The sequence below is a fragment of the Cuculus canorus genome, chromosome 7 (genome assembly GCF_017976375.1).
Source record: "Cuculus canorus isolate bCucCan1 chromosome 7, bCucCan1.pri, whole genome shotgun sequence".
In the NCBI taxonomy this organism is placed as follows: domain Eukaryota; kingdom Metazoa; phylum Chordata; class Aves; order Cuculiformes; family Cuculidae; genus Cuculus; species Cuculus canorus.
Window position 1 is genome coordinate 17,746,447 of NC_071407.1, and position 16,534 is coordinate 17,762,980.

Consider the following 16,534-nt stretch of genomic DNA (forward strand, 5'->3'; position numbering starts at 1 on the left):
TCAACTTCCACGCAGGTGTTTTTTCCAGCATCTTTAGAGAACTAACTTAAGGACATTGACTTCATCATTTTGGTTGGAATTACAATTAACTTTCCCTTTTAAGTCTGACAGACAGACTTTGGAGCTCAGTGGCTGGCTCCAGGCGCTCTCCCCAAGCTAAATGGCTCTAGCAGAGCCGCATGCAGGGCAGATTTGAAATGATCTAGGAAAATATGCTCAGGCAGCCCACGAGTCCCGCCAAACAAGCCCAGTAATTGGGATGCAGTGCTGTCCTCTGCATGCAGGGACCCCAAAGCAGCTGAGAGCATTGAGGCTATGAGGGCATCATTCAGCTCTCCGGATATGAGTGAATTTTTTCTAATCCTCAAGTTGTGAGGTACTTAGCGCAAGAACCTGTAATCACAGAACTCTTCTTATATCACAGATTTTTATAATTTGTTAAATTACTAGACTTAATTGTTTTTTGCACATGCATTCCTTAACACTTCCACTGGGTATGTCATCTAGTTAGAGCAGCAATGTGATGTTGTGTACCTACAACATTTCTTCACTTTTCCATATAGATTTTAAAACTAATATTCCTAAAAGTAAACATCTTACTACTACGCTTACAGAACATAAAGAAGACCTCATGCCAACCCAACAGAGCATTTAAGAACATGCTTAAATTAAATCACAAGTCCTAGTAACTTTTAAAATATACATAGTTAATATTTCTCTCCTCGTTCATGTGACTGAGAATCTCCCTTAGAATTTAAAAAAAAACCCCAGAAGTTATCCTTGAACTTGAAAACACAGGAGGATTCTCAGCTCGAAGTTTTTCTTAAGCTGTAGAGACTGCATGCGTTGAACCCAGGGGCAAACATCACAAGGTGGAACTCTTCAGCTGACCGGTAGCTCCTCAGCCATCCCAGCTCCCTTTAACTATCTGAACTAACTATCCTTCTGTCACCCACCTGAAGTACAAAGCAGCACAGGGAAGCAACTGAAGGCATAGTTCAGTTCCTTTTCTAATCAAAACCCAGCCACATATACACAATGAAATAATAGGGAAGAGGCATAGACAGTAAAATATATACAAAAGTCACCTCTCCAAGAGTATCAATTACCATTCTCCTTTCAATTAGCACACTGGCAGGATAAGGGTAGGGCTTTCGGATTTCAACTAGCTATGCTAAGATTAAATAGAGGTTTCTTAAATTTCTTCACTTACCTCTACTACAGACATTTTTATCTGTATTGTTTGCTTTAGATACTAGAACAAATTCTGGGGTTTGCACTTTAAAATCCATTTTAAGGTAAAGTATATAGATAAGAATATGACATTGTTCACCAAAAGGTGTCACAAATCTGATTTGCATGTGCTCCTTTTAAATGAATAACCTGATTCTAATAACAACTTCCAGCACCTTCAGAGGTAAGAGCGTACCCTCATTTCAGGCACACAGCCCTGGAGGGGAAGTGGTGTTGGACAGTAATATAGTAATATGTAATAAACAAAAAGCCCTCTCACCTGTAGCTAGGTAACAGGGTGCACGCTTGACCCCCTGCAGTCAGAAAGTGTGACAAGTAGGTCTGAGTCACAGATGAAGAAGCAGCAGCACTTTTCTCAAAGTCAGATTTTGTCAACGGGCATTACCGTAAGACATAATGCTCTGTAAAAACATGTACTATAGAACAAAAAAAAAACCCCTACAAATGTCCAGACCTGAATTACTTGCAAGTAATAGCCACAAATGCTATTTAAGAGTGTTGAATCTGATTAGTTGCCCAAACAACATAATGTAATTATAAAAAAAAAAGCTCCAGCTAAATCCTGAGCATGCCATGTCATTTGAATGGGGAAAAAAATAACTCTGCCAATAACACTAATTAAAATGAAATTCTGATGCAGTGTTCATGAGAAAGCTAGGATGAAGTGAGCTTTACTTTCTGAAAGAGGGCATCCTGGTATCACATAATCCATTTACCTTGCTTTTCCTGAGAAGTGAAAAATGAGCATCATAAAAAGGTCCCAATCTGAACACATGACAGGAAAAATCAAGACAGAAGACCAAGTTGCACAAAACCATGCTGGAGAAGACCTTTAACTGATAGTAATATGTATCATAATCGTAGAAATATAGGAAATATTTCAAAAAGAAAACCATATGCAGACATAGTAACTAAACTGCATTTAAATTTATGTCATGCAACTCAAGAGATTTTTAGAAAGAAGGTAGTCTAGAAAAGGAAATATTTTCTTGAATGGAAGTAGGTAACATTGTTGAAAATCATACCTTCCCTGTTCATTATCACAAGAGGTGCCTTCTTATTACTTATCAAAAAAAAAAAAAATCAGGACACTTTTTGGGCATGATTCTTCCATGCTATTGAAGAAGAGCATCAGAGCAGTTAAATATAGACGCACCAGGTCTGCATGAAGTAAACCAAAGGACTAAAGAGGATTAACCTATTCAATCTGTTGTCAGATACAGTAAAAGTCTGAAAAAATGTCCTAGAATAAGCACTTCCTGGATGACTTCAACAAGAATGAAAATAACCCTGTTATGCCAAGCTTCTCAAGGAATCTGAAGTGTGCCACCTGCTATCTAACCATCCTGATATCCACACTGTGCTGAAGATGGAGGTGATACACTAACTCCATCAGGAGAGACTGCAAAGATTAGTGGTGGACGATGACAACACTTAGGAGAGCCACAAGGTTAAGAATCCTCTGCTAATCTCAGAAATTCCATTAGTTGGAAAAAGGCTAAGAAGCTAGTATGATGATGAAATTGTGAAGTAACACAGTGGCGAATAATGGCCACACTGAAATTCAGCTGAAAGTCACAGAGGAAAGTAACTTAAGGGTTTGATTTACTCTAGACCTTTTCTGACTTAACTTCAAAGAAACTTTGCTTAGGGATAACTTTTTCAATGGAGAAACACCAGTGAGACAGGGTTCCTCTTCTGCTAACTCCTATAATAAAGGAAGGGGCTGGTCTTTGATTTTTCTTCTGGTAAGCCTCCTAAAACAGCAGCATCTCTATGGAATCAGTCTTTCTAAACTCATACCAATTTTACACGATTGATATAGAATAAAAAAATCAGAAAAAGTGTATAAATGTAATTGGTATTGGTCAATATTAATTTTGGAACTGATAAGCCTAACTCCTAACCTTCTCTTATTTGGGAAATTTTTAGCAATGGAGACTCTAAGAGGATTAGCACAACGATTCTTCAGAAGGAGTACCAGAGGCTTCGTATCAGCACTATAGTGGTTTCTTTTTTATTCTGTACGCAATTAGTACTAACTTCCTTTAGAAAGTATTTCCCTGTGTTTTAAGAAAGCTACATCTGAAATTCTTTGAGGAGAATTTAATTCCCTTCACTTGCTCTTGAGATCTCTGCTCCATCCATGTCACAGAATTTCTTGATGAGATGACGACCCTTATCTGACTGCTTCCAACAAGGCTCGTTGATTTGTCTTGTAAAGATATTTGAAACTTGGCTTTGCTAGGCTTTTTTTGTTTGTTTTCCAAATTGAAGACAAATAAGACCTATCTGAGAAACAATCTGCATTTACACCTGGAAGAAATTTGAAATTATTACTGTTTAGAAGAACTCTATGCCACAGGGTAGGCAACTAACACACCTAGTCAGATGATTGACTCCCCCAAACCTCCAAACCACTAAACACTGCTAAACATAAGGTCTGCTAAAATCCACACTAATGTAACTTGAAGAAATATGTAGAATATTAACCATTCTATGGAAAGGAACTGAATTTGTCAGTCTGAACATGTGCTTCGTTCATGCCACTTTTTGAGAGAAGTCATGCCTGGTCTAAGACAAAGACTAATGATTAATGACGAGCTTAATCTCCAGTGTAAGAGGGGTCTTTGAGTAGACTATACACAAAGCATCATAAGGAATCAAAAATCTTAAGTCAGTCCTATACGGATATAGTTCCTACTCCAACAAACATACAGCTCTGGATCAAAGCTTCGTGCAGCAGCTCAAATCATGAGATCATCTCAATACCGTGAAAAAGCCCCCTTGAAATTGTAAATCAATACTGTAGTCATTTAAAACAACTTTTGCTTTTTCTCATGTAAAGCTATGGTGCTATGAGGATTTGCCTGTCAAAACTAAATGTGATTTACCAATAGCAATATAAAAGTCAAAATTACACATAAATTCTCGCACTCAAGAATAATGAACTGATATGTGATACTCCTAGTAGGAGTAGGATCATCACCCAGTATTTTCAGATATGATAGGTATAATCATCCTCTGTTATTCTTAATATAAAACAGCGAACATCTTTCAAAGCCTATCACTTTGAAGTTTTAGAGAAATGGATGTCTAAGTCTTGTGTGAAAAACATAGGGAAAAAGGGAATTTTTAAGCACAAATTTACTTCACCACTTAAGGGACAGGGGGACAAACTCAAAAACCTTTAACACTTCCAATACAGATTAACAAAATAACGTGGCTTCATTTGCTTTGCTGTAGGTCACAGTATGACAGCAAACAAGCAAAGAAAAACAGCTTAACCAAAATGTACACGGTTTGCAGAATTCTGAGGTATTTGCTATATACAAGAGTGAAATGAGGACCTCAATTTCATGGTTGCACTATGACACTTTGGATGAGCCACTATAAAAGTCAAACTCACATAAGATTATTTACTACAGCTGATAAAAGTACTTGTGTGGCATATGCTAATTGGTTGGCAAGCATAACATACCACACAATGCTATGTTTTCCAATACAGAGAGTTCACACATTCTGTACTGCATGTCATCGTATTCAAACAATAAAAGTACGTATCTTCCACGTACCTACACAACGTGTTCAATGAGAAGACTCTCCCTAGATTACTTTTAAATACTGATTAACAAGGTACCTAAATAAAACTTCATATTGTTTTTTTAAACAAAATATTCTACAAAAGAAAGCATAAATAATTAACTGTGGGACTCATCCTTTGAATTCTTCCAAGGATCTCCTCTCTCAAAGTTAATCACTCTGATCCACTGAGCAAAGGAGGGGCACAGGATAAGCACAGCTAGTGGAACATCAAACCTATCTCATTGATGAAACAGACATAACAAGGCATTTGGTACGTTTAATGAAGTGTTTAATTACCTACCTTTAACTTTCTTTAAAAGCACTTACTTTAAGGGAAAGTACCTGCATAAAACCAGGACAGAATACTTTAATATACTTACCTACCCTGCATGTGAAACTATCCCACTGTTACTTACAATCACCAGACACAGTCAGACTGGATCCCTTTCTGTTAAAAGGGAGAGGTAATTGCAGCATATGGCGATCAAGAAAGACTTTTTGGGTTGAAATCTGCTATTTCAAAGTAAGACAGATCTGCTAACCTTTAAGATCTGCTACATGCCAGGAGAAGGAGAATGAAATCAGCTCAGCTTGCTTGTCTGAGGGTGGCAAGTTTTGCTGCTGAGCACACTGCTGGCTCATATCCAGCCAGCTATTGACCAACACCCCCAGGTACTTTTCTGCTAGACAGCTTTCCAGCTATTTGTCCCCAAGCCTGTAGTGTTGCATGGGGTTGTTGTGGCCCAAGTGCAGGACCCAGCACTGAGCCTTGTTGAATCCCACACAGTTGGCCTCAGCCCATCGATCCAGCCTGTCTAGACCCCTCTGTAGAGCCTTCAAGCAGATCAACACCCCCACACAACTTGGTGTTATCTGCAAACTTACTGAGGAAGCACTCGATCCCCTCACGCAGATCACTGCTATTAACCAGAACCAAGCCCAAGACTGAGCCCTGGGGAACACCACTTGTGACGAGTCACCAAGAGCATTTAGCTCTACCACTACTCTTTGGGCCTGGCCAACCAGCCTGTGCAAGCTCTGAGCAGCTAGTTTTTTTTCCCAGGAGAATGCTGTAGGAAACAGGGTCAAAGGCTTTACTGAAGACTAGGAAGACAACATCCACAGCCTTTCCCTCATCCACTAAGTGGGTCCTGTTGTTATAGAAGGAGATCATGTTGACTAAGCAGGACCTGCCTTTCCTAAATCCAAGCTGACTGGACCTGACCACCTTATGCTCACCTTTAAGAAAGATGGGAAGGATGACCCACGTAACTATAGCTAAACAGAGCTCCACAGAAAGATGGCAGATCACATCATGTCCCTTGGAATCAGTTTCCAATCACTTAAAGGACAAAAACTTAATCATGAATAGGTGACATCAGTTTACCAAAAGTGAATCATGGCTGAGGTTAATAGGTGATCTAATAGCAGGCTATACCATTTGAATAGCAGTTACAGGAGTGAGGAAGCCCAGCTCTTCTTGATAGTGGCAAATATTATAGCAAGGAACAATGGTCACAAGTTGTTGGCTGGTAGAACATTCAGAGCAACTTCTTCACTAGGTAAATAGTGTAGCACAGGAAATGGTTACTAAGAGAGGCTGTGGAAATGCCACACTGAAATACACAACTCAACTATAAAGAGCCATGGCTTGACCTGGTACAGTGTTGGCAGCTAACCTGCCTCACAACCTCCAGATGTCACTTCCAACCAATACTTCTATGATCGTGTCAACAGATATTTTTTAGAACACTAAAGAATGTTCCTGAGGAAAGTTTATTTTTCAGGTTTTAGAAACACCCACTTTACTGAGTGAGTCATGACAGATAATGGAACATTCCCTTTATCTCACACCTAGCCTTCTTCAACCAGTAGTTCTTGAACATCCCTGACAACTGTGGAACAAACTAGAAAAAAGGTCTCAGTCTGTAAGACAAAAAACATTCTGTTGCAAGTAGCAAAAGAGAAAAGAAATACTGAATTTGCAGAATAATTAATTATTTTGCAGTAAAATAAGCACTTCCTTCCCCGCAGAGTTTGTACTGCAGACACCTAAGCCACACTTATTCTTACTGTCCAACATTTCAAAAAAATCCCCATCAGAAACAAATCTTATTAAGGAAGCACACACTCCTCAGAGCAGAACTTTACTTCTTAACTTTTTTAAGCAATATAGAAGACGTGAATTAACCACTGATTTGCTTACTATTGATCACATTAGTTCCTCTATGATCACTGGAGAACATCTTTGTCAATATATGCTTTTCATCTTGTCCGAAGTAATACAGTGTACTCCCAGTAGCTAATGATTTTATGCTGCTTCTTAAACTGTTAATATCTGCAGATTTTGATTGTTTGTACACCACCATTTTGAATTACAGCAATTAGTAGCACAAGACAAATAACAAAGGACAGTTACAACAGTTGTATCTTGTGGTAACTATTTAGATATGACTGAAGAACCATACCAGTACTTAAAAAAAGTTGAAATATTTTCCAAAAGCCGAGTTTAAAATAATTTATCACAGTGTCTTTCTGAATTCTGCCACAGAACACCTTTTCTTCTACAGACATAAGACTTCCATATCACCACTTTAATTTTTTCACTTTTCTTTCCATCATTGTAAACTTCATATTTTGGCAACTAACCTGCTTTAAAGAATCCCAACCTTCTTTCCTGCAGTTCTACTTAATGACCTAAAGATGTGGCAGCTTCTGTGAGGAGACCTGTGCAACTATACAGCAGCTCAGAAAAATTCACATGTGCTAATCTGGAGAGCAGGCACTAATAAGCTGTCTCACTGAAGTGTTCATAATCTACAAGTGAACAAAAGAAACAGATGCTGCTGAGAAAAAAGCGCTCCTTCTGCCATTATTGTTTTGTAACCGGAGTGAAAGAAAATAAACAAATAAATTACCCAAACAGAAAGATACCATAATAAAAGCAATTTTTTTTCGAGTCTGAGCTTATTTATGCTGCAACTTTTTTCCCCTCACTCCAACCTTTTAAAAGTTATTACGTTTTTTTAAACTTCAACCAAACCAAATAAATAAATAAATAAACTAACGCTCATTTCTTTCTATTTTCTTTAAAGGGAAGGATGATTTAATACTAGCTAATAGACCTCTGTTTTATTTAAAATTCTTATAAGGACCCTTCGCTTAACTTCTCTCCTCCTGAATTTAAATTTCTTTACCAAGTAACCCAAACCAGAAGAAGAATACTGCCATACTGCCACAAAATACATTGTAATCCTCAGCTGCTATTCAACTGGAAAACATCAGTTCAACATTATTTTTTCTCAAAAAAAACTAACAAAAAATAATATTATTGTAACGGTAAACAATATTATTTTTGTACTATGAACAACATATAGGAATGATATTGTTTAATTCTGTATGTGCCGGACATAACACTGCAACGTAAAAATTAACAGTGAAGATAACAACTGCAAGAACAACAGTGCACAAAAATGACAGGAAATGCTTTTATTAAAGGTTTTAAAATGGAAAATCTACTGTGCAGTTCCCCTTGCTCTTCTTTTAGAAGAGTTCAAATTTTATTTGGAAAGTTGCCAAATTCTCTACAAGGTTTGAGAAATCTCTCTTCTATCCCAGAATAAAGGTAAAAAAGTCAAGCATGTAACTAACTTAACTTGTGCAAGCGAGATGACCGAGTTTGATAGGACCATTCATACACTTTAAACAATTCACGCACACCAATGTTTCAGAAGTATCAGGAGCATAAGACAATCTGAATAATTTTTCCTGAGTCAGTTCCATTCCAAGGGACCTACTCCCTAAATGAACATTTTACCAGGTTTTGAGCATCTCTACGCATTGTGGCATGGGAACGCGTGACAGAGAGGTGCGAGCCAGCACTGACCAGCGCGGTGTGTCCATCGTGCGCACTGCCAACAGGTACAAAGGCTAAGTTTCAAAAGCATCGTTATGTTATCAAAATACCGCACCCAATTGAATGCTCTTCCTTGAGATCGGCCAGGCCACAGCCATACACGTTTGGTGCCAGAGCCGGCACAATCACCACGAGCTTAGCGGAAAGAAAAGGGGTATCTTCACTCTGTGCGTTAGGCAGAGTTGCTGTGCCCTCACGGTGACTGAGATGCAGAGCAGTATCCAGGAAACCCCATCAGAAACCGCACAGCATTTCATGCAACACTTCAGAAGTAAACAAAACCCAGCGCAGAGATCAAATCAGACCCTTCCAACCCAAACTATTCTATGACGTAACGCGCCAAGGAAGAATTATCATTCGGAAGGAGGGACATTTTGCAAAGCACTACTTACAGGTGTGGAGGCACTCGGTTACTGTGGTCGGCTTGATGAGATAGCCTTTACAGATATAACAGGTGATGTGGGGATTGAAATCTTTCACCAAGTGCTTCCTCTGAGTAGCCATTCGTGGGGCGGGAAGCGCTGGCGGGGCGCAGGTCGGAGGCGTCGCTGCCCGGGGTTCACAGCAGCGGGGCGGGCGCAGGCATCGGCTCCCGATCCCGGGGGGTCACGGGGAGGCGGCTGCGAACCGCGGCGCCCGGCGAGGCATCTCCTACCTGCAACACACGTGGGGAGAGACGCGTGTCAGCCGGGGTCCGTTTACGTAACGGCAGCGCTGCCCCCCGCCGCGGGATCGCCAGGCGGGCGGGGAGGAGCGGGGCCCCGCGCTGCCCCGGCCCCGGTACCTGGCAAGGCGAAAGAGAAAGGGAAAGGCGCGGCGCTGCCCGGCGCGGCCGGTGCGGGAGGCGGGACGGGCGCGCAGGCGCCGCTCCGGGGCGGGACCGCGGGGCGCCCTCGCCGCGTTCCCCACAGAACAACTTGTGCCGCTGCGACTCCCGCCCGGTTTCCGCAGCCTCCTCCCTTCCCAGCCTTTAAAGGGCCGGCGAAGGCGCCGCGCGGAGCGGTCCCGCGCTCGCCCTCGGCCCTGGAAACACACCCGGAAATTATCCATCACCTTAAAGCTGCTCTAAGGACATTTTTTTCAGATGCCCTATTTCTAGAAAATTTCTTCCGTGCTCCTTTTAATGCTGAAAACAAAAACATAAGGAGGCGTTTCCTACATCAGCTGCGGTTCCATCGCATCACCTGTGACCGTGCTGAGCCTTTGCTTCTCCATTCGGACTCTGAAACAAACCCTGCGGCTGCTTTGGCCCCTCCAGTGCGGTCTCCCTCTCACCCCTGGGGAAGGGCTGCAACATCAGTAAAGGCTTTAATACCTTCAGCCCACTCCTGCCCCCCATTCCTACCTCTGGACCAGCCGCCCTTCAGTAGGTCTCCCTTTACATGAATTCGATCTCCAGGTGTATTACAAACTGTTAAAGTTAGTGGGGAACACCCGATCAACCCAACCTACGAGGAATTCAACAGAATGTGCGTAATTTTTGCTAATAAAATGTTCACCTTGTATGAGATATTTCTCCACAACACGAAGAGAAGTTCATAAAGCTAAAATTCTTTCAAAGCAGCAGTAACAGAAAGTTGTGTTTTGATGGTTTTGGCCTTAATTGTTAACCTTTGCTTGCATTATTATAACATAAAGCACACACTACAGAGTCACAAGTTAGAGAACACTAAACTTGAACAGAGAAAGTAGACAACAGCGACTATATATATATCATGGGAATATTTTAATTAGTAGCCACATTCTATTAGTTTAGTAGAAGTTGACATTTTTGAGAATAAGTGGCCCCGCTTGAATGTGGTCTGGGCTCAATACAGCATTATCTAACTTATATACATGCATTTAAACCAGCAACTGCTGATGTTCTCCTGGCCGCTTCAAAATGACTATGTATTATTGGCTTAAAACTAAACCTATTCTAAGTGAGATTTCAAAGCACAGTTTATCAAGTGCCCCTATAGAAAAAAACCCAACATTCTCTAAACAAATGTAGCAGCTAGGCTCATGTTTAAACAATAATGGATACACAATGTTCTACCCAAGCACAGTATATCACTTATTACACTGTGTAGTCCATACAGTAATAATTGCACAGCAGTTGTGATACTGGCAAACACATGCAGCTGGTCTAGATTCCCACAAGCCCTACCAAAGTCCTTCTTTTAAGGAGCTACCAGGTAAATGACAGCCTATACAATTTCCTGCCTCATCTCTCCACCATGTAGGAGCTTGGTCCTGCTGGTACCAAGCTGTACCTACAAGATGTACCTCTTAACTCTCGTCGAACACGATGAAAGTTGAGGAATTCAGCACCTTTCAAAACCACAACATAGAGAACAAATGAGAAGCAGTGCAGAAGAAGCTCCCATTTCATTATCAGAAGAAAGTAGTACAATAAAAATCCTTAAATGCTTACTCCTACTTTGTATCATGATGAAGAAAATTATCTTAATAAAGGCTTATGAATTAATTATAATTTCAAAAATAGTTAACTCTTAGCATTGCATTCACCAGGTCTATTTTAATATATAGGGCCATATAGGCGATGTGAGCATTTTGACCTCCTTATAGCAGTTAACAGAAAGTTAGAGAAGAACAGTGTTTGAATGAAACAAGGTGGTTATTTTCGCATTATGAGAGAAACAGGATTAACAAAATAAACTGAGCTCATCACAATAAGTATATATTGCATATGAATGGTTGGACTCGATGATCCAAGAGGTCTTTTCCAACCTAGTCATTCTATATTAGCAACAGCAATCGTGGTACTACAGAGAAGATTACTATAGACCTCGACTCAGTGGTGAAAATACAGCTGCTGTCATTTTCCCATATTTCTTAAGCCTCTGACTTGCCTATTGACTGACTTGTTCTCAGTAGTTCTTGGAATGTCCTCTAATACAGTACTCGCTTTTTTTAGAACTAAGCTATTGTTTACATATATGAGCTCATCTACACACACAAAAAAGTAAAGACAGCTTTCTAAGTATTATCAAATTAGAGTAATAGTTTGCTGAAACCCCTGAAGAACTGGATCATCCTAACCCAAAGAAGAGTAATTCTTTACAACTTATAACAATGAAATGTATCTTTTTAAAGAAACAGCCAGGACATATAAGAACTTATGAACGCCAAGCATTTCATTAATTTTAGTCATTAATGCATCTCCAAATCTTTTTCTTAAAATACTAGTGTTTGCTGTCATTTCTCAAGTAGATTCCAGAGACAAAATAAACATTGGTCAATACAGCAAAGTTCTTAGTAACATTTGAAATGAGTGAATAATTCTGATTCTGCAAGTAGATCCATGTGAGTGCAACCTTACATCCCTATAGAGACAGACTGGAGTGTGTTTCTAGGCAAGTCTCCAACTACCTTCCAGTTATCCTAAGAGTTACTTGTAGATGGAAGAATTACTGGGACACATCTCGACTGAGAAAAAATTTTTAACAAATCCCTTCTTTTCTTAATAAACATTGTTGTGCAATCTGAATGATATTGAGAGGAAAGCCACAGCATTCACCTTTACTGAATATTGAGTCTCTAGATATCTGATGGAAATGTCATTTTATGACATTTTAAAATCTTGAAAACTTCACAGAATTGCTTAGGTTGGAAAAGACCTCCTGAGATCACCTAGTCCAACCCCTCTGGATCAAGCAGGGTCAGCCAGAGCAGACTGTCCAGGACCATGTCCAGCTGAGTTTTTAATATATCCACAAGTGGAGACTGCTAGGAATTAGACTGCTTTTAACCCCATCTCTTATTTGTGCAAATGATCTGCAATAATGCTTTGCATTTCTGATGTGAGGGCTTTTTTCATGCCCGCTGAGTTCTATATAAGATGCTGTATATTAGCACATTGTAGCACTTCTGGGATATATGCAGCATTTCTTTCTTTATGCTCACTCTTTAGGACATTCTATCATTCTATAATTCTTAGATATTCTACAATAAAGTAGCAAAGCAGGTTGCAAATGCTAACATCTGTTATTGTTGACAAATAAGTAAAATTGACAAATGCATTCAAAATACATTTAAAGAGTAAGGCAAAATTGTGTCACAAAAGCATCCCAACTTTGTTGAACTAATTTCAAGCAAATTTTAAAAAGAGAAACTGTAAAGTAAGTTCCTACAGGTTTTATAGTACTTGGCTGCTAGTAAAGGAGAGGGAATTAAATTAGCAACTCTACCAAGGGGAAGATGAGCAGATCTGTGCTGTTAAACATCTCCTTGGGGCACTGAAATACCGATCAGACATAGCGCACGCTGTCTCTTTCCAGTTTGCAAAACACAGAAAATAAGTAAGAACAAGGCCATAGCAGCGGGAGAAGGCGATCACCGCTGCAATCTGCAAGGAAAAAAATACCTCAACTGTGAAATAAAATTGACTAAAAATTGTCACTAGCACGAAGGAGACAATTTAACTTCAGCCACTCATATGCCAAGGTTGAAGTGATAAAATAACTGGCTTTGAACACTTTATTAGCTGACCATTAAACATACTGAGGGAAGATCTTGTGATCAGCTTGACATATCTTTCTGTGAATAACAGATTTAAGAACTGTGGTTACCTTCTTCAGGGGTATTGCAAATCTAAAAACACCCATCTATCACAGCACAATTCAAACTATTCATCTGAAAGGAGCTGTAGATTTGAGTGTGATGGGCATATTTTTAAAAAGTATTTTCTTTGTGTTGCTTTGATTATTTTGTCACTATTGTCTATTTTTCTTTTGAAGAATAGTTTTAATAGGCATGATTGTACACATCAGACAAAAACATGTCCAGAAACTTCCCAGAGACAGCTGGACAAACTTGTAAGATACTAGTGGCCAAATCCTCTATGCAGTTACTGTAGTGTCCCAGCTGCTAACTGTGATTAGCTGTTGCTTTCTGGTTTGTTTCTCTTTAAGTACAGTAAAGGTACAGTATAAGCTGCCATGTAACCAAGCTGATTCTTTATCTACTTGACAGTGACCTTGACATTATTTTGGCCTCAAAAGCAGTTCTTCATTATGGTATAGAGCCCTGCATTGTGCCAAAACAGTATTTTCTATTCTCATCATACGTAATTGATTTTTGGTGACAAGGCAGAGAGAGAGAGGGCTTTGAACCATCAGAGATTACTCATAGGGAGTGATGCAACAGCAGGAAGGATACAAGAGGTGCAGTCAAGAGGCTTCCATGTATCCATTTGATTCTATGCTCAGTTTCAAACCAATGATCTGCAGCGGGGACAGGAACTGTAGGTGACTAAATCACCAGTGGTATCCTCAACCCCTCCTAGTTTTGTCTTATAGCACACTGTAGTTTCTATGCAGTTTGGTCTCCTATAATACAGCGCCTTTAGTCTTTTACAGGGTATTAAAAAAATGTTCTGTGGTTTGTGGTATGTTTTGTAGGCATAATTACATAGTTGCCTGAGATTGCGGGGAACAACAGAGAATGACCAAAGTAGTCTTTTATGGTCCTATGTTTTACCTAAATTTATAGCAATTCTTTACACTTAAAGCAAGTAACGCTCACACATTTTAGTAACAGCTTAAAGAAGACACAATTTGAAACAACCCACCTTGGTTCTGAATCAGCTGCTCTCCATGCACCACAAAGATCTTGCATCCCCAGAATTACTTTTTTGGTCTCTGGCCATTTATTTTACTTCCACTGCATAGTTTATTAGACTTTCTCTGAACTCATGGAAACCACACCTGTGTTGCCATTTCTATTACTGTATAATCTCTAATACCACTTAACTACTTTACCTGTATTGCTATCTGATTACATGCTTCTGCCAGTTCAGTTTCCTTTTACTCTTCTCTCTACAATAGTATCACCTGCTTATTCTGTGGCTTTTCCAGAGAAAATCTACTTGGGAATTAATGCTATTTCAAGTCTCCCTACTACTTCACAATTTGGGGCTGGGGGGAAGAAATCAATCAGTGACAATCAGAGCCATGTTATCAAAAAAACTGTACTGGTGTAACATGCACAGGCCAGCCTGAATATGGTGCCGTCTGCACAGGCAAGACTATGTTTCCCCCACAGGTTTCCCAGATCAGCTGGTCATGGAGCAAAACTTTTGCCAAGTCTCTGTATGTAGCCTTTCAGAGAAAAAGTACCTCCATACCAGCATAATCATAGGTTTCAACTTTTCTAATCTGGTCTCAATTAATTCTATGGTTTTCCACAAGACATCCTAATAGCTATTTGCTATAATTAATTCACCCTTAAAAAAAAAAAAAGAAAAATACTTGGTTTTGTTGGCACTATATTTCTTCTTCCATTCTATACTGCATTTTATATTTTTCTTTACTCTTTTTTTTTCCCGTGAAAACATCAAAGCCACTTAGATCAATCAGATACAGCTACGCTAAACAATAGTGTGAAGTGTTTGAATAGTTTTATAGGAGTGTCATCTTTCAGTCTCTGGGAAATAGAAAACAAACTATAAGAACCCTCCAATGACTCCCACTAAAATTGTTACTAACAGATTTTGTTTCTTACAGTTGAAAACTGGCAGGAATGCAAATCAAATCATATCACACATGTCAAACAGCTTCACAATTATGCAATCAACTTGCACTGCAAATTAAAAACAAGACTTGCTACGAGATCTTAAATCAAAACAAATTTAAAACCTTAATAATCTCAGCAAAGGCAATCCTCAAGAAATGTCCCCACGCCCATTTGCTGGTTTTGCAGAACCAGCAAACAAAGAGACTTGAAGGAAATAGAAAAGTAGCAACTGGATTGCCTCATCTTTTACAAGATAAATTAATGACATTCACAATGTCTTAGGGAGTTAACTACCCTACTTCAATCGATTTTCAACAGGAGTTCTGTTTCAGCTCTCACAAGAATGAAACCTTTAACTTAGTAACACAATGTTGGATGGAGTCCATTTCATTTGGACTGCATGGGAAGACTCTCATTCATGGGAACCATCACTTTGTCTGCCAATTAAAACAGTAGCTTCATTGGAGGAAACCTAAGATAGACACTTGTAAATTTCATTTTTTACTTGCAAAATAGATAATGCTTTTTCTGGATGAATTAAGAGAAAACAGAGGCCAGCCCAAGACACATCAACCCTAGCTTCACATCGTCATATGATCTTATTTTGACAGCAATTTAGCATATACATAAAGTCAAACTCTGTGCAGCAGCATGTTCCATGTGATCCAGCCCATCCAATCATATGACCATAGTCACAGCTGAATTTGGCCTGGTTAAAAAGATGACATTATCTCCACCCTTCCCTAATATTAAGCAAAAATAGGAGCTCTTTACCTATTTTGGACATCTGTAACAGTTCACATTAATGAGAGTCACTCCAGATAACAATTTACCAAAAATATTATCTTGAGATATTAATAATTTTTACCCTATATACTAATGGGAAAAGATTAAGCAAACCAAATATTTTTCACTGATTCCTCACTCGAATAATACACCAGTTCTGGGGAAAGATAAGCTCAGGATTCTAGCCAGAAGCTATTCTGAAGTGAACAATTGCTCCTCAGCCCACAACTTGGCATCATGTGCTATTTCTGCAGTCACATTAGCTTACGAAGGTGACAGTGCTGGTTTCCCAACTTTAGTCCCCTGACTGCAGTAGATCATGAAAGTTTGTGTAAGTGGTGCCTGTGTCTGACATTATCATCACTGAGTTCTAAAGACAAACATATAAACCAAATCTCAAGTATGCAAAGAAAAGTTTGATTTTTTTTTTCCCAATTACAAAATCATGGCCTTCAAACTCTGCCTGCATGTAAA

The 16,534-nt window shown here is 39.4% G+C and overlaps 1 protein-coding gene across 5 annotated transcripts in view; it reads right to left on the reverse strand.

Annotated features, from left to right (window-relative positions):
• The window catches only part of PCGF5 (polycomb group ring finger 5), a 67,668-nt gene that overhangs the window by 25,640 nt on the left and 25,494 nt on the right, over positions 1-16,534 (reverse strand). For 4 of the 5 annotated variants that reach the window (XM_054071656.1, XM_054071655.1, XM_054071658.1 and 1 more), the window contains one exon: positions 9,148-9,410. In XM_054071656.1, the coding sequence (XP_053927631.1) occupies positions 9,148-9,259 (112 nt within the window). In that variant the 5' untranslated portion in view covers positions 9,260-9,410. Of the gene's footprint in view, positions 1-9,147; positions 9,411-9,539; positions 9,654-16,534 lie in introns of those variants that run through there. The other variant, XM_054071654.1, reaches the window with a different exon arrangement.